Source organism: Erpetoichthys calabaricus, chromosome 14 (assembly GCF_900747795.2).
Source record: "Erpetoichthys calabaricus chromosome 14, fErpCal1.3, whole genome shotgun sequence".
Lineage (NCBI taxonomy): Eukaryota > Metazoa > Chordata > Cladistia > Polypteriformes > Polypteridae > Erpetoichthys > Erpetoichthys calabaricus.
The window spans coordinates 11,854,714-11,880,125 of NC_041407.2; the positions used below are offsets into that span (position 1 = coordinate 11,854,714).

At 40.4% G+C, this 25,412-nt stretch overlaps 1 gene segment (V, D, J or C); it reads left to right on the forward strand.

Moving 5' to 3' along the window:
- Nucleotides 1-2,800: 2,800 nt before the first annotated feature.
- LOC114665199 (immunoglobulin kappa variable 3D-20-like) lies at nucleotides 2,801-23,792 on the forward strand. The segment is given in 4 exon segments: nucleotides 2,801-2,903; nucleotides 5,627-5,977; nucleotides 20,100-20,224; nucleotides 21,720-23,792. Coding segments are annotated over 4 exon segments (639 nt in total).
- The last annotated feature ends 1,620 nt before the right edge of the window (nucleotides 23,793-25,412 follow it).

Sequence of the window (25,412 nt, forward strand, 5' to 3'; positions counted from 1 at the left end):
GATGAACCACAAAAAATGAAATAAAGCAGCCAAATCATGTGCCGCTTGCTCTTAATTAGCACTGTGGGTGACTTCAGGTGGTCCTGACCCCCTAGGCTCAACATAAAGAGTACAAAGAACATAGTTACTACACATACCATAATCTTAACAAAATATTAAATAAAACAATATTTCCAAGAAGATCAATAATACCAGGGGTCCTCAATCACGGTCCTGTAGGGCCGCGGTGTCTGCAGGTTTTTGCTCCAACCCAGTTGCTTAATCAGAAGCACTTATCGCTCAAGTAACACTTGTGCTTCACTTTAGTTGTCTCGCTCGTTAAGATTTTGAACCCTTATTGCGTATTTTAGTCTTAAACGGCTGTATTCTTGGTTTTTAATTGCTCCTAATTAGCAATAACATCCAAATAACAAAAGAGACCAACATTTCTCCATTTAGCTTGTTACCATTTACACCTCTGTGTGTATTTATCATGCACTATTAGATTTAATTAAATACTTGGAAGGAAAGCGAAGAGAACTGATAATTATTCATCCATTTTATCCTTCAAAGCATTTGGATGATATCCTCATATAGGGGAAGAAAATCTAGGATATGAGAATGACCTGACATGGCAGAGTTAAAGCACTAGCCAGCCATGAAATTAAATTATTGGCAAGAATTGCTTTCTAATTAAGTAAGCGGGTTGGAACAAAAACCTGCAGCCACTGCGGCCCTACAGGACTGTGACTGAGGACCCCTGAATAATACCGTACATCCAAATGAAGAAATGAAAGTAAAAATACCCAAGCCATTGACAGAGTCCTGCTTAAACCATAGCAGGGATTATATTTTTGTTTTGTAGTGTTGTTCTTATTTTGCAAATGTAATTTTCATCTGCTGTCTGGTCTGTTGCATGTTTACATTTTGTGCGCTCTGGATAATTTTGCCGCCGGTCCATTTCCTTACCAATCATTATACTGGTGTGCCTAATAAAGCGGCCACTGAGTATTGCCTGTAAGGGTCATCCATCTCTCGGGCTTCTGTTCTTTTCGTTATGATCTGCTTCCTCACATCTGGTTCACGTTTATATTTAGACCTAATTTGCCATGCAAGGCATAGACAACTAAATAAAGCGAGCAAGATGTGGCCAGGCCAACATAAAAAAGCACGGTGGTGTAATAAGAGAGAACGTAGAGGTGGAGCTCAGCAGACAAATAAAATGAGGCTCTGTCAAATTTCCAACTATACAGTAGATTCAGGGAGTATTCGGACCCCTTCACTTTCTGCACACTTTATTGTGTCGTAGACTTAATATTAAATGGATACATTTGCCATTTTTACCCATCAGTCTAGACTCAACAACCCATAATGACAAAGTGAAAACATGTTTTCGAAAAGGTTTACAAATTTATTCAAAATCAAAAACTGAACTCTCTCAATCTTAGAAGTATTCGGACCCTTCATTCAGTACTTTGTAGAAGCCCCTTCAGCAGCAATTCCAGCTTCAACTTTTCTTGGGTGAGTCTCTTCAAGATTTACATACCTGGATTTGGGAAGTTCATCCCATTATTCTCAACCGGAATTAGGCTGGATGGGAACAGCCTTAAAGTGTCATTGTCAAGGTTCCTCACAGATGTTCTATGGGGTTTAAATCTGGGCTTAGTGTGGACCACTCAAGGCTGTATGCTTCAGGTTATTGTCACGCTGAAATTTGAGCCGTCACCCCAATCTAAGGTTGGTTCTGTGCACTCTGGAGCAGGTTTTCTTCAGAGATCTCTATGTTTTCATCCTTCCCTCAATTCTGACCAGTCTCTCTGTCCCTGCACCACCATAGAGATGAAATTAGACAGGTGATGAGCAGTGCCAGATCTTTAGATGCAGTGCTTGGAGTTCTGCCTTTGTCTCTTCAGACCAGACAATCATTCTCCTCATGCTCTCCTTTACATTGTTACAAACCATTTACTCAGGAGTGGCTTCTGTCCAAGTACTCTACCATAAATGCCTGATTAATGGAGTGCTGCTGAGATGGTCATCCTTCTGACAGGTTCTGTCATCTCAGCCTCTCTTTGGAGCGACAACTGACTTCTTGGTCACTTCTCTGACACAAGACCCTTTTCACCTGGTTACTCAGTTTAACTGAGTATGAATAGTCCTGGTGAGTCTAAACTTCTTCTGTTTCACAATTATTATGGTTTTATCCCCTTACACTGATCTACGCCTCACCACAGTTTAATCGTGGAGGTCTACAGAGAGTTCTTGGACTATAAGGCTTGGCTTTTGACCTGACAGGCAGTGCAAATTGTGGGACCTTCTATACACAGGTCCACATGTGCCTTTCGAAATGATGTCCGGACAATTCAATGTGCCACAGGTGGACTCCAGTCAAGTTCTAGAAACATCTCAAGGAGAATTCAAGCAAATAGGAGGCACCTGAGCACAATCTGGATTGCCACAGCACAGGGTCTGTGAATATTTCTGTGAAGGAGTGATATCTGTTTTTGATATTTAATAAATTTACAAACTTTTCTGAAAACATGACTTCATTTTGTCAATATGGGTTACTGAGTGTAGATTAATGGGCAATAATTTATCAGTTTAAAATTAAATGTACAGCCCAATAAAGTGTGCAGACAGAGAAGGAGTCGAATGCTTTCTGAAACCCCAGTAGGTTTTCATTGTGCAAGTGTCACATATAACCACCACATTGCATCACATGAGAACATCTTTTAACTAAGTGACACCCAGCTATAAGATATTAGGAAACCACAGCGCACCATTTCCTGAATTTTAAAAAAGATCTTAAATTGAATGTGACTCTGTGCATCAGAAAGCATCATCAAGACGTGAGACAATCATGGGAACGGTTCTTGCTTTATGTTTTCTCCTCATTTTGGCACCAGAATGGACCAACGCTTGGACGGGTAAGTCACCACAAAAAACAGGTGGCGGTCATTGCATCGCAACCATCATTGCTTAAGAAAGATCAAATCTGAGATGTGATTAGAAGGAGATTCTTTTTTTTCTAGGGCTAAACACTAATTTCCTGCTTCTTATCTAATGAGTGCTGTTTTTTTATTTTTGTCCCTTGGTGCATGTTGATCTTAAGAATTTAGAGCTGTTTTTAAAAATAGTTCCTGTTTATGTGAGACTTACTGGGGTTTACAAGTTTTAGCAACCTAATTATCTTATGAAGCAATGTTTATAGCCATCTGAAGCAAACGTGTGTCCTTCTGCGTAAGGACTGAACACCTCGGGGTCCCAAACAATGTCAACTTGTGCAGCCAACCGGGTCACACTGCAGCAAAATGGAAGTGAGGACAATGTGTAAAGAACTTTGGGTCAGAATTCTGTTCACTGAGTACAGACCTAAAGCTCTTAAATGAATTTATAAAGTAATATAATTATAACACAACAGTTATTTAATATAAGAGGATAATAAAAACCACATAGCAATTAAATGAAGTTGTCCATCCACTTTCCACAAGTGTACATATAAAGTTAAATAAACAGCATACAGAGATTTGTAAGCAAATGTGAGACGATTCGGATGGCACCATTACCAGTCAATCTGACCGGGCCGTCCACTCAATTCAGGAATTACAGAGCTGCAGTGTTATGAGATGTTCACATTGAGAGTTTATTTCTCTAAGAATTCATTTTTCTATGCATAAGCATACATGGGAATATGGGTTTCTTTATGTTGTACACTACACATTTCTTTGCAGTTCCTGATCATAGTGATTATTTAATTCATGATGCCATAATGATATTTCGCTTTAAATACAAGCCTTTTCATGTTATCATTCCTGTTACCAGTATGCTGCTCCAATTAACGTGGTTTCAGAAGGCACAGCATCTTACGTCATCAGCGTGACCCCTTAAATACTAGTATGACGTTCATGTGTTTCCAGGAGTTGGACAGAAAACTCAGCACAAATGTATTGTAGTGCAAATTACTTTGTCGAAATTCTGGGCTCTGAACTTTCGGTTTCCCCTGTGACTTTAAATTAAGCGATTAGGCTTTGGTGCAAAAGGTTTCTCGCTTTGACTACAGTTCATCCCTGGTACTTCATGCAGAATATCCTAATGTCAGCGCTTCTCAAGATAGAAAATAACTTAGTAAATTGTGATTCTTTAGAATTTTTAATTACTGGGGTTAGAAACAGGCTCTGCTTTTTACTTTCTTGTATACGAAATATAGGGGAAGTATTGTAATCATCCAAGAATTCCATTTTGAGATTTTGATGAATCGATGTTTTAGACCTCCCTGACTTTCTCATATACGAGGTATAGGGAAAGTATTGTAATCGTCCTAAAATTCCATTTCAAGATTTCGATGAATCTTGATATTTTAGACCTCCCTGACTTTCTCATATATTAGGTATAGGGAAAGTATTGTAATCGTCCTAAAATTCCATTTCGAGATTTTGATGAATCTCGATATTTTAGACCTCCCTGACTTTCTCGTATATGAGGTATAGGGAAAGTATTGTAATCGTCCTAAAATTCCATTTCGAGATTTTGACGAATCTCGATGTTTCTGACCTTCCTGACTTTCTCATATATGAGGAATAGGGAAAGTATTGTAATTGTCCAAAAATTCCATTTCAAGATTTTGATGAATCTCGATATTTTAGACCTCCCTGACTTTCTCGTATATGAGGTATAGGAAAAGTATTGTAATCGTCCAAAAATTCTATTTTGAGATTTTGATGAATCTCGATATTTTAGACCTCCCTGACTTTCTCATATATATGAGGTATAGGGAAAATATTGTAATCGTCCAAAAATTCTATTTCGAGATTTTGATGAATCTCAATATTTTAGACCTCCCTGACTTTCTCGTATATGAGGTATACGGAAATTATTGTAATCGTCCAAAAATTCTATTTCGAGATTTTGATGAATCTCGATGTTTTAGACCTCCCTGAGTCCAAAAATACCATTTTTGGAATTCTGTCTGTGTGTCTGTCTGTGTGTGTGTATGTAAACACGATAACTTGAGTACGCTTTCATTTTTTGCACAATTTTGCATACAAGTATTATGTACAAAATGTAGATTTTGATCAACTTTTGGGTTATTTTCGCTAACCGGAAGTGGTACTTTACCTTTTATTCATGCAGATGCAGAGTCCAATTGATTCAACTTTACTTTTATAATAATTGTTCAGTATATTATTAATTTGATTTGATTTGTTGTTGATGGTTCGTTATTGTACATAATATAAAAATATAATCATTGTCTTGCGGTTTACTCCTCAAATATCCATCCCCATATCTGAGTAAATGAGAAAGTCGAGGGGAGACCACTCCTGATTTTTGTTTTCAGTTTCGGTTTTCACTCCGTTGTTTCCCCACCCTCACTCTAAATTGAACGGTCTGCTGGTTTTTTTTTTGCAGTCAGTAAAGTTGATCTAGTAGCTGAATCATGTTTGTGTTATTTTTCCCTGAAAATCTTTCACATGTGCAAGAGGCGGCCAACAATATCCAGGATTGTTACTGTCAGCAAAATCAAGTATATTGGCTTCTTTCTTACCTTGAAATTTCCAAGCACTTTACTGTCGGATTCTCCATGTCCAAGGTTCCAGTTCCCATATTACCTTATAAAGTTAATGCCTTTCTTTTTCTCCTTTTCCCCCCAAAGCAGATTTAAAGACTTCTCACAGTCCATTGTTTGTCAATCAAGTCAATGGGACTTCAGCTGAAATCCGCTGTGGAATTTCAATGGAGAAGATCGATGGATTATACCTATACAAGAAATTCACAGGTTCACTTAGGGTGATGTTCCTGTATATTAGAAACATGGAAGCAGACGTTCATGAGGACTACAACAGCCGTCTAAATTACACAAAAACGTGCTGTGATTTTTTAATTACAATCTCAAAACTGAGGCCTAACGACAGTGATGTCTACTACTGCCATTTTAAATACTTAAACATGTCAACTCACAATGAAGAAGAATACACAAGTACAGGAACACTGGTAATGGTCAAAGGTAAGTGCTAAATCCATACCTTACTGGAGAAAAAAATATCCATTTTAATATCAATATCAAATTTCTTTATATATAGCATATTTAAAAAACAACAGTAGCTGACCAAAGTGGTGTACAGCCAAGAAAAACACAATAAGCAATAAGACAATAAAACAGACAAACACATCTGTTATATTTATAATGAAATAGTTGTCACCCGCGGCTCCGCCCGTGTATTAGTGAAACAGGATTATGAGGAGGGTCCTGCCCAGCTCCCCACTCTTGACGTCACGCTTCCCCCTCCCATCAGCCCACAGCCTCTGTGCGAATATATCGCTCCTATGATCGTGAACTATGATTTTTAGTGCGATGACACAAATTGCAAAATCAACCAGAATGTTCAAGCAAATTCTAGAAAAAAACGATCTAAATCCGTTAAGTATTCTCTCGTTCGCTAGCTCAGCGGAGGTAAGGTACACACCCCGAGGCTGGCACATGAATGAGGAGGACTCTGCCTCCCTCCCCTCGACCCCGCAGCCTCTGTCTCAGATTCACGCAAATAAATAGCTCCTGCAAGCGAACTATGATACTTAGCACGATGAGAGAAGTCGCAAAATGAACCGTAATGTTCAAGCAAATTATAGAAAAAACCCAATCTAAATCTGTTAAGTAGTTCTCACATGAAAAGCGGACAGATAGACGTTGGATTTTATATATAGAGAGATTAAAAGCCAAGGAATAGAAAGTTGCCTTGAGAAGTGATTTAAAAAGAGGCAATTTATGGGCCAGCTGAACATGAACTGCTAACTCGTTCCAGAGTCTAGGGGGCTACAACTGCAAAGGCACCATCTCTCCTACAGTTTAGTCTTGATTTAGGGACCACCAGAAGCAAGTGATTAGTAGACCCGAGTGACCTTGATGGAATATATAATTGTAAAAGTTCGGAGAGGTAAGACGGAGGTAGACCATTTAGTACTTTACAAGCAAACAATGAAATCTTAAAATCAATCCTAAAATGAACGGGAAGCCAGTGCAGGAAAAATGTGATCTCACTTTCGTGTTTCTATTAAAAGACGAGCGGCAGTGTTTTGGACCAACTGTAAATGTAAGACGGATGTCTGGCTGATGCCAACACAAAGTGTATTACAATAGTCAAGTCGGTATGAAATGTACAACACAAATCTTCCAAATCTCGAAAGGATAAGAAAGCTTAAAAAGGATAAGAAAGCTTAACTTTAGATAAAAGCCTCAGTTGAACGAAACTAGCTTTAACTACTGTGTTTATCTGTTAATCTAATTTAAAATCTTGATATTTTAGACCTCCCTGACTTTCTCATATATGAGGTATAGGGAAAGTATTGTAATCGTCCTAAAATTCCATTTCGAGATTTTGATGAATCTCGATATTTTAGACCTCCCTGACTTTCTCGTATATATGAGGTATAGGAAAAGTATTGTAATCGTCCAGAAATTGTATTTCGAGATTTTGATGAATCTTGATATTTTAGACCTCCCTGACTTTCTCATATATGAGGTATACGGGAATTATTGTAATTGTCCAAAAATTCTATTTCGAGATTTTGATGAATCTCGATGTTTTAGACCTCCCTGAGTCCACTATCCATTATTACACCCAAGTTTTTTTTGTAGAGTGAATCTTACATACGGTTTCAGGGAGCTCAAGTTCCCACTGATACCAGTTGGCTCAAACATCAAGACCTCAGTTGTCCTCTCATTGATATTTAAAACGTTTAAGGCTGTCCAAGCTTTAACATCCTCAAAAGGCAGTCCAACACAAGTTTTAAAGAGTTTGTATTACTGTGCGTCAAGGGTAAATACATCTGCCTATCATTTGCATAGCAGTGAAACGAGATGCCAAAACTTCTAAAAATGTACCCTAAAGGAAGCACAGAAAGGGGGAAAAAAAGGAGTGGTCCAAGAATAGAACCCCAAGGAACTCCGCAAGTAAGAGCCGCTGAAAAAGACAAAAATCACCAAAGCTAACAGAAAAACTTCCATCAGAAAAATAAGACTTATGTCCAAAATCCCATACTTTCTAAGGCATCCAGTTTCTTTGTCTCTGTTGATGGTCCATTTGTCAAACCTGCTCCTGTTGTCAGAAATCTTGGTGTTTGGTTTGATTCCTCACTTAAGTTTGAGCTACACATTAGGTCTCTTTCCAAAATTTCATTCTATCATCTCCCTCATGTTGCCCACCTCCATCCATTTCTGCCCTTTAATGGTGCTCAAACTCTGGTTCTTTGTTTCATAATGTCTCGTATTGATGACTGTAATTCCTTCTTCATTAGCTTCCCTGCAAAATCTATACAGAAGCTACAGTACATTTAGAACTCTGCAGCCACACAAAGCGTTTTGCTCACATCTCCCCAGTTCTCTCCCAGCTTCACTGGTTACTGGTTCCACCAAGGATTAAATTCAAGATTCTGCTTCTCACCTTCAAAGCCCTCCATAACCTTGCCCAACCTCACTCAGCTTCTAGCTCCTTACACTCCTTGTCACCCTCTAGGGTCCTCGAGCAGTCATCTCCTTACTGTCCCACACACCAGACTCTCGACCCTGGGAGGCAGGCAGGTCCTTCAGTGTTATGGCCCCTCAACTCTGGAACTCTCCTCCTCAGTCTCTCCGAGATTGCTCCTCTTTCTACACTTTTAAATCTCAACTGAAAACTTTCCTCTTCTATGAACTTTTGTCATCTACGTAATTTTTTTTTTACTCTGTATGTAAAGGGACCTTGGGTTTGTGAAAGGCACTCAAGAAATGTGATTTATTATTATTATTATCATTATTCAGAAGATGAATGAGAATATTGTGGTCTATAGTATTGAAAGCATTTATGAGATCCAAAAGACGGAGTCAGTAGCTAATAAAATATCATTAAAAACCTTTAAAAGTGTGGTTTTGGGGCTATGAAGGGCTTTAAAACCAGACTGGAACACCTCAAGAATGCCATGTATGTCTAAATACGCTCTCAACTGAAAGCATTTAACTTTCTCCAAGATTTTTGACAAAAATGGAAGTTTGGAAATTGGCCCAAAATTGGCAAGAACTGAGGTGTCCAAGTTTGCTTTTTTGATGAGTGGTTGCACTACTGCATAGTTCTGGGTAAAACACTAGAGATAAGACTGCTGTTGATAGTAATTTGGATATTTGGTCCCATAGTGTCAAAAATTTCCTTAAAAAGATGAGGAGGAATAACACCTGTGGAACAGGCCGAAGGTCACAAATGACCATTTAACAAAGAAAGGGACACAGGGTCAAAAAACAAGAATACGGGGGCACGGCACTACTGTGTTTCCCAAAAGAAAATAAACATAATATAAATCTACCAGCGAAAACTAAAAATAATTACCACTCAATGCCTACCCAAACAAGTTTACTTGGAGGTGTCCCACCTTCAAAGTACAAAATGAAGGGACCTTCAGGTCACAGCTTGACCTTATTTTGGAGAATCCGGGTGAATGGGTTGGATGAGCTTAATTTCTACAAAACAGCAGCACCAGCTGCAGAATGGAGGGACAGCACTCCACCTGCCATTAATGCGCTGATTCTACTGTCTGTTAAAAAGCTCATTCCTTCTTCCATCCATCCATCCATTTTCCAACATGCTGAAGCCAAACACAGGGTCACGGGGGTCTGCTGGAGCCAATCCCAGCCAACACAGGGCACAAGGCAGGAACCAATCCCGGGCAGGGACAGGTTACTATGCTCTCCTTTTCTTCTCCTACATCATTTTCACTCACTTTATGAAATTGGCTTTATTTGTTATTGCTATGCTGGTCCCAGGTCAATTGAATTATTTGCCTGCAATTCCCACGTTTGTGCAGTTATCTGACAGCCTACATGAATTAGTGATGATGACTTCTGACACGGATGCAGCGCCCTTTGGCATTTAAGGCTGGGAAAATCCGGCCATTTTCCATGCTTCACTGTTCACATAATTATTGTTCTGTACAGAGATTTATGTATAGCAGAATATAGGGGCTTTCCCTTCTTGGCTTCTTTCTAAAACCTGCTATTGAATGAATTATGAAAAGCACCACATGAACCATTTCTCTCTTTCATTCAATTTGATTTCAATATCTACCGTTAAATGGAGCTCTCCTTCCCCATCCCCATTGAAGAATTCATTTTTTTAATTTTTCTAGTTACTTCAGTTAGTCGTCAATCTAAGAAACAAGTCCGTTTGTATTTTATAGCCTGCTAAAATGATCTGAAAACAGTGGATTCAGAAAATCTCCATTGCTTTTTTTCACATTTTGTTGTGTTGCAGCCTTGTGCTAAAATCATCCATCCATTATCCAACCCGCTATATCCTAACTACAGGGTCACGGGGGTCTGCTGGAGCCAATCCCAGCCAACACAGGAAACAAACCCTGGGCAGGATGCCAACCCACCGCAGGACACACACACACCAAGCACACACACTAGGGACAATTTAGGATCGCCAATGCACCTAACCTGCATGTCTTTGGACTGTGGGAGGAAACCGGAGTACCTGCAGGAAACCCACGCAGACACGGGGAGAACATGCAAACTCCACGCAGGGAGGACCCGGGAAAGCGAACCCGGGTCTCCTAACTGCGAGGCAGCAGTGCTACCCACTGCGCCACTGTGCCACTGCTAAAATCATTCAAATTCATTTTTGCTTCCTTCGCCAAGCAACACTCATTACCCCAGAATGACAAAGTAATAACAGGATTTTAGAAAATTGTTCAACTCTATTAAAAATAAAAAATGAAATATCACATTGACACTCAGACACTTTGCTATGACACCTGAAATTTGGCTCAAGTGCATCCTGCTCTATTGATCACTGTTGAGATGTTTTATGCCTTGTCTGTAGTCCACCCGTGGTCAATTCGGGTGATTGGACTGGTTAGGACAGACACACACACACACAGCTGCCTATAGAAGATCCAAAAGCTAAGCCATGAGGTCAAAGGAATTGCCTGCAGAGCTTAGAGACAGGATTGTGTTGAAACAAAGGTCTGGGTCAGGCTACAAAAACTTACTGCAGCACTGAAGTTTCCCAAGAGCAAAATGGCCTCCATAACCACAACTCTTCCTGGAGCTGATCACACGGCCAAACTGAGCAATCTTGGGAAAAAGGGCCTTGATAAGTGAGGTGACCAAGAACCCAATGTTCACTCTGGGTGAGCTCCCGAGAACCTGTGTGAAGATGGAAGAAACTTCTAGAAGGACAGCCACTACTGCTACATTCCACTAATCTGGGCAGCATGGTCAGTTGACACCTGAAAGCCTACTTGGAGTTTGCAAAATGAATTTCCCCTTGGGACTAATAAAGTATCTATCTATCTATCTATCTATCTATCTATCTATCTATCTATCTATCTATCTATCTATCTATCTATCTATCTATCTATCTATCTATCTATCTATCTATCTATCTATCTATCTATCTATCTATCTATCTATCTATCTACCTAACGGACTCTCAGACTATAAGAAACAAGATTCTCTGGTCTGATGAAACCAAGAATTGGCCTCAATTCTAAGAGTCATGTGTGGTGGAAACCAGGCACCCCTCATCATCTGTGCAATACCATTCCAACAGTGATTCATGGTGCTGGGAAATGGGGGACTAGTTAGGATTAAGTGAAAGCTGTGGTATGGAGATATGTTTAATGAAAACCTGCTCTAGTTTATGTAATACAGTCGGACCTCGCTAAGTCGACCTTCCCTAAGGTCGAAAACCTCCCTATGTCGAATTACTCGTTAGTCCCCGGTCGAATTCCCATAAGACCAATGTATTTTAGATCTCTTCAACTCAAAAACTTTTCGGCTCCCAACCTCCATTAGTCGAATTTTCTATGGCCTTTGGGTTATTATTCTGAGGCTACATTTCAGAACACGTGGTCCGAAAAACCAAGAAAAGGGACGCAAAGTCTTATCTTAATGCATTTCACAAGGGATTAAGTGACTCTCTGAGGGTAGGACGTCTATTTTGAGACCAAAAATGTCCGAAAACTAAAAGGAGTGGCTGGAATAATCCGCGTCCCTTTGGTGCTCCATGGGTCATAACCAACCGGGTGCTGTCTGGAATTTCCAAATTGTCTCAAGAAAGACGTTTTTAACCCATTTTCCCTTCACCTTTGTCAGTCTCTTGTCGGGAGGAGCCTTGAATAGTGTTCGTGTCTGTGTGCTTCTCCATAGTCTCCCGTACGGTACGTGCCCCGAAAATGGCAACTGGTAAGCGTAAGCTTAAAACACTGTCAATCGTGGAAAAAGTTACAGAGCCATCAAAAAGGGCGACAAGCAGAAAGTGGAAATTGCAAAGCAATGCGGCATTCCCACAAGTATGCTCTCCACTTTTCTGAAAGAAAAAGAAAAGATTTTGAAACTGTACAGTGAGAAGTCATGTGGCCATCAGAAGAGGATGAGGGAATGTGAGTATCCCGTCATTGAACAATGCGTTTTGAAGTGGTTTGTGCAAGCGAGGGATAGGAATGTTCCTATTGACGGGCAGCTTTTGCAAGCAAAAGCAGAAGAATTTGCTAAAGAGTTGGGCCATTCAGAATTTAAAGCCAGCAATGGTTGGCTGGACAAATTCAAGAAAAGACACGGACTTGTGTTTAATAGGCTATGTGGCGAAAGTGCGCAAGTGCCAGAAGAAGATTGCAGTCATTGGATACAGAAACTGCCAGAAATTGTTCAAGATTACAGTCCTAATGACGACTTCAATGCAGACGAAACTGTTATTCTTCAAATGCACTCCAGACAAAACAATGACTTTCAAAGGTGAACCTTGCCATGGCGGAAAGAAAAGTAAGGAGCGCGTGACTCTTCTTTTGGGCGCAAACATGAGTGGGTTAGAAAAATTGCCCGCATTGTTGATTGGGAAATCAATGAAACCCAGATGCTTCAAAAATGTGAAATCGCTACCTATGCATTACGAGGCCAATAAGAAAGCTTGGATGACATCAGAGCTTTTCTCCAAGTGGCTGAAGAAAGTGGATGTGGCAATGGTCCGGAAGAAAAGAAGAATCATTCTTTTCATCGACGGTTGCACAGCACATAACCATATCCCTGTCATGAAAACTGTGACAATCCAGTTTTTGCCACCAAACACGACATCTAAGCTTCAACCTCTCGATCAGGGCATCATTAACAATTTCAAGTTGCGATACCGCAAACTCCTTGTAAGAAAATTGTTGCGGGATATCGAAGATAAACGTCAAATAGGAATTGACCTGCTAGAAGCATCCCTACAGCGACTCCCAGTGGTCCCCAAGGTGTCCAGCAGGGCTGTGTGTAAAAACTACATAGTCCATGAGGCCCTGCTGGAATTCGGGGCCCGTCCATGCTGTTGGGAGAGCTCCTCCTGGCGGCCTGGGGGTGACGGCCGGAATATGAAGCCGGCCATCCACCGCAACATATAAAACGACAATATAATAAACGGTAATAGAATAATTAAGGCGGAAAAATAATGTCCTTGATTAACCTGCGCCTATTATGCCATTTTCCCTAACTCGAAAACTCAGTAAGTCAAATTTTTTTTCGGGTCCCTTTGAGTTCGATCTAGCGAGGTCCGACTATAAGACACCAGATCCAAGGAGTGTTGTCAGAAAAGAACATAACTAGAAGATGGCTACATGAGATTAGGAATGTCTAAAGCAGCGTTTACCAAACTTTTTGGTGTCACGACTTGCCAATGTGTTCGTGACGTGGCTTGGGTTGGTATGGGGACATAGTGTGATCGTGTGAGCAGGGGGGAATTGGCGTGATCCCCCTCTGTGAATTGACCACGATTGTCAATACTTTTTGGTGAATCGAGCCTGATCGTCAGAGCAGAGGGTTGGGGAGGTTGTCTAGAATCAGCCGTGATCTACCTGTGATACTGCTGCTGTAAATTAAGTGTGAGCGTTGGTTTCATCCAGGGTCAACCACAGCCCACATGCAATATCTCCATGGCCCAAACCATTTAAACCAAACCAGGTCTAAACTAGGGCAGAACTGAAAGAGGATCAAAACACAAGGGCAAAAACGAGAAACAAAGTCGAAGGCAGAAAGGAATTCAGTAAACAAACATGGACCCTGACGCTAGGGCTTACTTGTTTAAAAGTTAACCAAAGCTAGAATCATTTTTAGAGAATTACATCCAACCGAGGAATGAGACATGTTGAAAGTGCTGGAATACTCGAACTGTCCCATCCTGTGATGTAGCAGACGAGATGATCACAGTCATCTGATGCTTCCCGTTGTGTTGTGTAAAGAAAGAATGAAATTAAAAATAAAACTTTCTCAAAATAAATCAAAACGATTAGAAAACCTTCCAAACGGAATCTGCACAATACAAAACCATAAAATAGCTCAAATGATACTTAACAACTGCATTAATTACTACATGAACCTAAGACTGGTCAGAAGAATGACGTTTCAACACAACAACAACCCAGAGCATTAAGCACAAACAACACGGGTAATGGTATAGGGACAACTAAAGGAATGTCCTTGAGTGGTCTGGCCACAGTACGGCCTTAAACCCAATGGAACATCTCTGGAGAGACCTGCAAGAAGCTGTCCGCCGACAGTGACAATCTAGCCAGACAGAATTTGAGAGGATCTGCACAGCATTTCAGAAATGTCATTAAGCTTCTGGTCCACGCAAAATGTCTCCCTCCCCACTAACGCATTGTTCTGACCAGTCAGCTCCCATATTCATAGAAACTTTCACTCAATCTTTGGCTCAATGCAAACTCCCTGTCCGTTTGTAAAAAAAAAAAACACTTTTTTGTGCCTAAGAGACAAAATACTGTACTTAACAGTCTAAATGAGTATGGGCCAGTGGCACTGACCGCTCCAATAATTAAATCATTTGAATGTCTAATTCTTTAGCATCTCAGATCAGTCACAGATTCTCTCCTTGACCCACCACAGTTTGCTTAAATTCCAACCAGTCAGTTGAGGATACAGTGATCATGGCCCTCCACTACATCTGGCAGCACTTAGACTCTTCAGCTAACTTACTGTATGTCAGGATCTTACTTGTGGATTTCAGTTCTGCATTTAACCCAATCATTGCAGGGCTTCTCCTTAGCAAACTTCTCAGTATGGATGCAGACTAAGCCACAGGTCTCTGGATCTCTGACCTTCCAAGTAGCAGAAGTCAGACAGTGAAGATTGATAAATATCAGTGAGGGCTTCTGACCCTGAGCAGAGGGTCCCCTCAGGGTTGTGTTCTATCTCCTCTCTTCTCCTCTTTTCTCTTATCTACACCAATGACTGCCCCATCTGTGAAATTGCTGATGTCGGCTGATGACACCATCCTGATTGGCCTGATCACAGATAGGAATGGGATGCCATATTGGAGGAAAGTGATTGGCTGGCCGTTTGGTGTGCCTTTTCAGCAATCTCAACTTGAGTTACCCTGAAAACTGTGGAAGTAATTGTGGATTTATGGAGACACTTCTCACCTCCTACACCCCTAAGTTATAAACAATGTCACTGTTATCACACACAGTCTGAACTGAGATTAAAACTGAACTGGTTTTATCAACAAGCTCAGCAGTGGAGTTTGTTGTCCGCCAACTGAAAATTTTTTTATCCTGCGCCGATCTGTGCTGGTTCAGTTTTATAAAGTGGCTACTGAAATCATCCTCACTTTCTCCATAACAACCTCGTATGGCAGGGCATCTCCTCAATCGAAATATAAACTGCAGTATGTTATTCAGACAGCAGAAAAGATTATAGGCCTGAAACTGGACTCACCCGGGGCAACCACCTCTTTCAATTATTGCCACCAAGGAAACGTTAGCAGTCACTAAAGGCAAAGACTATTAGACATACGGAGAGTTTGACTCTTACTGCAGTCACTCTGCTTAAACACAGCCTCTGATATTTTGATATCTAAACTTCCCTATCCAATCTAAATTATGTTTATTTTATAAAGACTGAGTAGGAGTGCAATTCTACTTTACTTTATTATTTTATACAGTACATTACTGTTTTATGCAATATATCTTTCACTCCTACTGTATGCAATGTAATTATGGTGTCATGTAAATTGACTTGTTTAATTGTCTGGCGCCCAATGCTAGCTGGGATAGGCTCCAGCAGACCCCCCGCCGTTATCCCTGTTCAGGAATGAGTGGGTTAGTAAATGACTGACTGACCTTGTTATGTCTATAGCTGGAACACCAAGAGAAATTATTAGCAACTTAGTAAATAAACTTACTTGTGTCAATGTGAAATTTCAGAATTTAATTTTTAATAAAAGTTTCAAAAATTCCTAAAATCCTACTACTCCTTTGTCATTCTGGAGTATTCCCGGATAACCAGAAAGTGAGTGACCCTCACCTTGAGTAGATTTACAAATGTCTGGGTCTTAGTTGACATAACCGTGGCCCTAATGCCTCATCCTTTGTACTTGAAGAACAGCTGGAGCCGCAGCCTTCCTCCTGATGTATTAAAGGATAAAAAGTCTGAATTTATTAGCTAGTTAATCTTAGGCCTTGATATTATGTTTGCTTTTTTATTTACTGTAGTCACATATTTCCATCACTGGTACTTATTTCCACATTATTGCTAAGATTCGTTTCATTTTATTTGAAGCAAAGTCATCCTTCTGGCTGCCCTGATTTGTTCTCTCTAAAGCTGCAATGCTCAAACCTGAACCTTGGGCCTGCTGTGTTGTTTGCTGAATTTAATATGCCAGAATGTGCCTTGGGTTTTGAATGCAGTGGATAAATAATAATAATAATAATAATAATAATAATAATAATAATAATAATAATAATCCTACTATATAAAAGCGGTCAGGATTGTCCTTCCATCCCTTGAGTGCAAAGCATAGCGGTATTTAGCTTATCACAGACTTACTACTTGCGGCTTGCAGTACGAAGCGACGCGATGTGAGCAGAGTTCTTGTGCTCCCATCATTCCCTTGCTTTTGTGCGCGATGTGCTGGAAAAAATAGACAAAATTATGTCTCTGGAAATAATTAATGTTGATGGAGTACAAACGCCTCACCGCGTGGTAAATATCAGGGGAGATGGTGCTTGCTTATTCTCATCTATAGCTTATTTAGTGCATGAAACTCCGTCTTTAGCGGTACAGATTCGGGTGGACATCGTACAACATGTTTTAAGTAATTGGTCAAGGTTTCAGCCATTTACAATGATGCCGTCAGGAATATCTTATAAAAATGAGCTTCGGTATCTCACTGAAATGTCAAAGTCTCAAACTTATGGTACCATTTCTGAGCTAATGACAGCGGGAGAGTTGTTCCCCTATGAGTTTCAAGTATATTATTATGGAGTCCTACACTCCAAGTTTGGACAGGCACTCGAGGGGATAAAAAAATGTAGGTTTTCGGGAGATGTTATGAATGGGCACTTTGATGTTCTCATTCCCTACACTTACATGCCTGATGTACACATGGAGCGCACACAAATTGAGGATAAAAGTCGGTTGCCTTAAAAGGCGGGTGAGCCTAGTAATAATAATAATAATAGATGGCAGTGGAGTTTTTAACCAGATTATTTAATGGAATCTTGGAAAGTGAGAGGATGCCTGAGGAGTGGAGAAGAAGTGGACTGGTGCCAATATTTAAGAATAAGGGGGATGTGCAGGACTGTAGTAATTACAGGGGGTTAAAATTGATGAGCCACAGCATGAAGTTATGGGAAAGAGTAGTGGAAGCTCAGTTAAGAAGTGAGGTGATGATTAGTGAGCAGCAGTATGGTTTCATGCCAAGAAAGAGCACCACAGATGCAATGTTTGCTCTGAGGATGTTGATAGAGAAGTTTAGAGAAGGCCAGAAGGAGTTGCATTGCGTCTTTGTGGACCTGGAGAAAGCAAATGACAGGGTGCCTCGAGAGGAGCTGTGGTATCGTATGAGGAAGTCGGGAGTGGCAGAGAAGTACGTAAGACTTGTACAGGATAAGTATGAGGGAAGTGTGACCGTGGTGAGGTCTGCGGTAGGAGCGACAGAGGTGGGATTACATCAGGGATCGGCTCTGAGCCCTTTCTTATTTGCAATGGTGATGAACAGGTTGGCAGACAAGATTAGACAGGAGTCCCCATGGACTATGATGTTTGCTGATGACACTGTGATCTGTAGCGATAGTAGGGAGCAGGTTGAGGAGACACTGGAGAGGTGGAGATATGCTCTGGAGAGGAGAGAAATGAAGGTCAGTAGGAACAAAACAGAATTCATGTGTGTAAATGGGGGAGGTCAGTGGAATGGTGAGGGTGCAGGGAGTAGAGTTGGCGAAGGTGGATGAGCTTAAATACTTGGAATCAACAGTACAGAGTAATGGGGATTGTGGAAGAGAGGTGAAGAAGAGAGTGCAGGCAGGGTAGAGTGGGTGGAGAAGAGTGTCAGTAGTGATTTGTGACAGACGGGTATCAGCAAAAGTGAAAGGGAAGGTCTACAGGACAGTAGTGATACCAGCTATGTTATATGGGTTGGAGACGGTGGCACTGACCAGAAAGTAGGAGACAGAGCTGGAGGTGGCAGAGTTAAAGATGCTAAGATTTGCATTGGGTGTGAGAGGATGGATAGGATTAGAAATGAGGACATTAGAGGGTCAGCTCAAGTTGGACGGTTGGGAAACGAGATGGCGTTGGTTTGGACATGTGCAGAGGAGAGATGCTGAGTATATTGGGAGAAGTATGCTACGGATAGAGTTGCCAGGGAAGAGGAAAAGAGGAAGGCCTAAGCGAAGGTTTATGGATGTGGTGAGAGAGGACATGCAGGAGATGGGTGTAACAGAATAAGATGCAGAGGACTGAAAGATATGGAAGAAGATGATCCGCTGTGGCAACCCCTAACAGGAGCAGCCGAAAGAAGAAGAAGAAGAAGAATAAAGACTTTCTACTCCCACACTCTCTTATTTCTTCCTATAATAATGCATAATGCACCAGGTTTCAGTGTGTTATTTTTCTCTGAATACTTCATTCCACATCTAAAATATCTGCACGCCAGACCAAGTGATGTCTCTTAAATGACACAACTCACCCACTCCCCTTTAGTGAATCGAATATTATCGTCATAGAGACGGCGTACCCCCCCTAGGTGAATTAAACATGTCAGAGATGGAAGCAGAAATGTGTTGCACAGCAATATCAACCTGCCACGACCCACTACCATTATAAAGAATAGGAACCTGCGACCCACCAGAGGCAGTAGTTGAGAAACACTGTGCAAGATCATTGAGCAGTGGGGTAAATAAGCTGAGACGGACATTTGTTTTATTTGAGTTTTCTTTGGAAGAAGTTCTTTGTTCCTTGGAGCTGCCTGAGAGAAGGTGACAGGAAAAGGACAGGGACGTTTCTTGTATTTTTGTGTTTTGACTCTGAAAGTCCTTGGTGGTCCTTTTGAGTGGCCTAGAAGGGAATGGGACTAGAGTCACTGAATTTTTGTTTGATTTTTGAAAGTTTTCCTTTTTATAATTGTTCTAACACACAAATTGGTATTTCTGTTGGACTTACTAGTGCGATCACTTTACTTTTGATAAAAAATGATATTTTGACATCACCTTGCTTTTAGAAAAGTATGGTCAATTTTGTTTGTACTATCTTGTCTGTGTCTCTCACGCTCACCTGGTTTATCCTCGGTACGACTACTCGACACCCCATGGTTGACCTGTTGCAAAATATGTGGTGCACATGGGGCATCATACCCTTAAATTAGCTAAAGTTGGTTGGAAAAATAAACGAGTGACTTATATTGGGGGTGTGCATACCTATGCCCTCTGATGAACTGGTATCTCGTCCCAGCTTGGTTTATACAATCCTGTAAAAATAAAACAGTGGGTTCAGAAAATAGACAGATGAAGGAACACAATGCACATGAATACTAAGAAATATCCCACCTGACAGATGCAAAAAGTTCTTAGAATACCTCACATCAACTTACAACCTAGAGTTAATAACAATAAAACTTTTTAATCATGGCTACGCAGCGGATGACATTATTTCTTGCATTCCCAATCTGGTCATTTCCTGGGGGCCCATAAATAACAGCTGCACACTCTGCAACAATCACAGGATGCCCAAAGAATGTGCTGATAACTTGGCTTTAAACAAAAGACACAAAAAAATGGACTCAAATAAAATCTAATTCATCTTTTTCAAAACTTACTTCCTTTTTACACAGAGCAAACTTCCCCGGACTGTCCTCCAGACAAGCAGACGTGGAAAATCGTTCTGATTTTGATTCTAACTGTAGTGGTCATTGTGATTTGCATGGCTGCCTGCTTTTGTGTGTGGAACATAACTGGGGTAAGGATTTTATGCACTGATAACTTTATATAATTAATGGATAAGGGAAAAAAAGTTGTCTTCTGCCCAATCTCTTTATTGTGTGGCTATGGGTTTTGAAATAAATTGAAACTCTACCTAGTAGCTGTAAAAAAATATTTATTCTCTTGAACTTTCTGCAAAATAGTAAAATGAATTTTGTGTGTTTTCTCCAGGCACTCTGGCTCAGTCTCACTCACTCACAAGATATCCATTGTAGTTTAGCTGCAGACTCTAAACTGACCTGAAATGAGTATGTGTGTGTGTGTGTGTGTGTGTGCGTGTGTGTGTGTGTGTGTGATTAGCTCTCAATTCATTCCCCATTGATTCATGCCTTGTTCTGAGCCAAGTTCCAGTCAACTGAAACTAAGGATTGGAATAACAGGATTTACGTACAAGGGTACAAGGCCTATAAAATGTAATCCGCCCCTTGAGAGTTTTAACATTTTCTTATCATAAAACATTGAATCCCAAAGGATTTCATTTGGCTTTTTTGACACTAATCAACAGAAAAAGCCTCTTTAATGAAATAGATATCTGTAAAGGGGTCTAAATTAATAACAAATATAAAACACAAAATAATATGAAAGGCACTATATGAGATAGATAGATAGATAGATAGATAGATAGATAGATAGATAGATAGATAGATAGATAGATAGATAGATAGATAGATAGATACCATATTTGCTCATGGATAAGTTCTCACCGCAGATAAGTTGGGAATTTGATTTTACTGTATATTTTCTGGTATTTTATAATGTCGTCGTATAAGTTGAATGGGGAAAACTCCCGCTATTGGTGCCTTTTTTTTTCTCTGTGTATTGTGCCTACGTGACCACACGGTAATACCCAAACTATTTCGAAGCAACGTTTGCAATTGTTTTGTTTTTTTTGTATCTCACACCCTCATACACCTTTATCGTAAGAGCATCCCTTATCTATGATGGAGCGTCCGATCAGAAGAAAATATGAAGCTGGTTTTAAATTAAACATTGTTGAAGTAGCGGAAGAAATTGGTAACTGCGCTGCTTCAACAAAATTCGACGCATCTGAGAAACTGATGCAAGATTGGAGGAGGCAAGAAGATATATAAAAAAAATTAAAAGTTTTCTTGTCGCATTTTTGAACGGGCGTATAAGTTGGGGTCTGATTTTATGATCAATTTTTTGGGTTTTAATACCCAATTTATACATAAGCATACAGTATATTGTTTGTAGATAGATAGATAGATAGATAGATAGATAGATAGATAGATAGATAGATAGATAATCACTGTAAATTGATAGCAAATATCACTCGCGCATGAATACTATTTAATTTATCAATTGTTTAAAATCATAGTGAAATGAATGACACACCTTTGCTCAAAGCGTAGTTTCAAGGCCTTTAAAATATAAATGTCAGTTCCTCCTGCTTTGACATTTTGAGCTCCTCTAATCATTTTGATCATTAATGATGCTTTTCTCTTTTCTAGAAACAGAAAGTATTTGAGCCAAATGAGATAAAACAACACACACCAAGGAAAGGCCAAAAGCCTCAACAACAACAAAGAAGAAATTTCAATTTATAATATGTAACAGCCAGTGATGTTTATTTAGGTACTCATCTCCCATATTACTTTTGTGCTTGCCAATGCTGCCTGTGTGAGAGCTGTCCCCGTGTCCACACACATGTGTGCGCTGATGTAAGAACATACCACACACCACTTCAGACAACTTGGAATTACTGTCATGTAATCAATGAAAAAAGAGAAGGATCAAGAAAGGAAGCTGAGGCTCGGAACATACAAGACACTGAAATATTCTCTACTCAAGTATATGTTTGTATTTTTACTTGAACAACTGCTTGCAGTCCTTACTTTACATTATAAAGCACAATTTGAGTTGATATTGAGCATCTAGAAGAGTTCAGATGGGGAAAGATGACAAAGAAGAGAACTGATTCAACTCTGACCGTGAATGACGAGCTATGAGCAACAAATGAAAATATGCTAGGCTATTAAATATGCTCTACAGTATATGTTAGATGGATATATAATTAGGCAGCTGTCAATAGGCCTTAAGATACTGAATCTCTGTGAGATAGATAGATAGATAGATAGATAGATAGATAGATAGATAGATAGATAGATAGATAGATAGATAGATAGATAGATAGATAGATAGATTTAAACAAGCTTATAATGTAGGTAGAAAAGCTTAAAAAACCTAGACATCTCTAAATTAAGTGTGCAGGTATATTCAAAACATGTTCTCGCGTAACTGTCTCTTACGTGTTAAATGTAGATTAATCGGTGTTTTACAGTATAACTGCTACCAGGAAGACAAAGGACAAATTAAAGTCCTAAAAGAATGAGTGACCCATTCTGGCACCGCTGCATGGCTGTCTGGGAAGCCAAGGACTGTTAAGAAGGTACTGTAGTAGATTTCCATGGATACCAGAAAGAGAAAGAAACGCTAAAAGGACAGGATAGTAAGTTAGGGGTGTTTCTAACCTTTCTCCTGAACGATGACGAGAGATCATGGAAGTCAGGCAAGAGAGCACATGAGCTCTTGATTGAGAAGAGGCGGCACAGGATCTCTAGGTGGGGATGCAGCACACAGCCTGCTGATTTCATGGTTAAGGTCATGGATTACCAACAGAAGGCTTTTATCTCCTGCCTGTCTACTAAAGGAACAGCACATGGTCCATGACTTAGCGGAGTAGCACCACGTCGCCCTATCAGGGATGACCCTTAGAGGTACAGGAAATAATGCGGGAGCCTAACCCTCCAGTTCCTGCAGCCAAAAAAATGCTATCTAAGGCTTGGTTGGAAATGTGGCAATACTGAGTATTTTTACGTACATTGTATTACTCTGAGTTTTGTTTGATACAATAAACATCAATTTCTAAATTCTGGTCTTGTTTGGCATTTACTTTCAAGTATGAAGTGATGCAACATAAGTAAACATCTGTATACTGATAGTGTGCATAAGCTAAGCAAGATATTTTTGAAATGCTATTTCAGGCTGCCATTTAGGCTTTTCAGTGCTCCTGTGTCAAACATTCTCAAGTCTTGGGTTCAAATGTCAGCGCTTGTTGTAGTCGCATTACTATTGTTGTGTATAAAGACTACAGTGATATTCTTACTTGTATGTCCAAATAAAATGCAACACCTCCATTCTCTGGTGCAATGACAGACAGGGAAAGTCACAGTCTGTATGGAATCTGCAATCTCCTGGTGTCTACCTGGAAAAACAAAAAATATCCATCGGTTTTAAACTTGTTTAGTCCAGTTTGGAGTCGCAGGGGTCAGCTCCAATCCTGGCAGCTCTGGGTGAAAAGCAGGAATTAAATCTTGACAGGGCAGCAGTCTATTTCTGGGCTGTTGTGGTTCAGTCAGAGTGGTCTTGTTTATTTAAGAATTTTTGCTGTTTTAATAAATTTCCATCTGTTTTTGGATGTGTTTTTTCTTTGTATTTATGTACTATTATGGTTTTTACTGTCATGGCACTCATTAATTTTGTTATTTTTATACTTAGTGTTTTTTTTTTTTTGTTATGTGCCCTGCCTCTGGGATGTAGAGGTGGCCTCCTAATTATGTAGGTTGGATATTGACCCCAGCAGGATTGCTGTATAAATAAAGGAATATTATTTTTAATGTATTATTATAGCAATGTCATTACTCTTTTTGGATTCCATTGGTTTGATTAATGGTTTTGATTTCCTAGGTTTTTAACCCCTGCTACTGTTTCTGGATTCTGTTTTCTTGGATTTGATTACTTTTCATTTTTGCCTCCTTTTCGAGTCTTTTCACAATCCCCTGTGGCCCACCAGGCTGGCACTACCACCTGAACCCGACACAGACAAGCATGGGACACAAGTACAAGGCACACACGTTTTATTTTTTCTTTTGTCCAAAGCACAGCACATACACAATACTTTCTTCTCTTTTCTGTTTCTCGTTCTCTTCTCCTTTCCACTCCTCTGGTCAAGCTTCATCCTCCTCGTCCCGACTCTGACTTCCCAAATAGTGGCTGCTGGCTCCTTTTATAGCCCACCCAGAAGTGCTCCAGGTGCTTGATTACTCATTTCCGGGTGTGGCGGAAGAACTGCCCATAAGGGCTCAGCAGCTCCTGCTGCAGCACCCCCTGGTGGGATCCCAACAGGGCTGCTCCAAAACTTCAACTCCCATGAAGCCCTGCGGGAGTCCGAGGCACCACGGGGGTTGCCATCTAATGTCCCGAGGGAGGTAACGCTCTGGCCACACTTGCTCAACCAGTTCTCCCAGCGTTGAGGCACCCCGGCCGCACGCTACACCCCTTTGAATCTTCTTTAATAAATATTGCAAGTTATGCATTTGATGCGTCAGAATTTTCAATCCTGCTTAATGTTTGTCATTGCAATATACTGTAAATGTATGTAAGTAGATACATCTATGAAGTACCGTGCACAGAGTATGCATAAATTACACTGTGTATTGTTACTGTATATGTTTAATTATATATAATACTAGCCCCATCACCTGTTGAGGACAGGTAAGAGAATAAATGTAAAAATATTTGCGATTTCTTGCTCTATATTTACATTCAGTACATTCAGGGTGAGGGTGGCACAGTGGTGCACTGGTAGCGCTGCTGCCTCGCAGTATGGAGACCTGGGTTTGCTTCCCAGGTCCTCCCTGCATGGAGTTTGCGTGTTCTCCCCGTGTCTGCGTGGATTTCCTCCCACAGTCCAAAGACATGCAGATTAGGTGCATTGGTGATCCTAAAATTGTCCCTAAAATTGTGCGACTGTGTGTATGTCCTGCGGTGGGCTGGCGCCCTGCCCGGGGATTTGTTCCTGCCTTGCTCCCAATGCTGGCTGGGATTGGCTCCGGTTTACCCCCGTGACCCTATATTAGGATATAGTGGGTTGGAAAATGACTGACTGACTTTACATTCAGGGTTCCTGTTTTTTTTTGTATCCTGAACCTCTCTTCCCCGGCACTACCCATCTCAAGCACTTTCCTGTAAAGTCTGCTTCTTGGACTCTGTCATTTTGAGGCATGTTTCTTGAATCCTGTCCACTTTTCGACATATTCCCCCTTCCAAAAAACATCATCTGTATTCTTGAAAATACTTCCATCTTTGCAGGCGACTCTAAGTGTGCCTCCTTTGCCTTTACTCCTGCTCATGTGTCTCAGTTT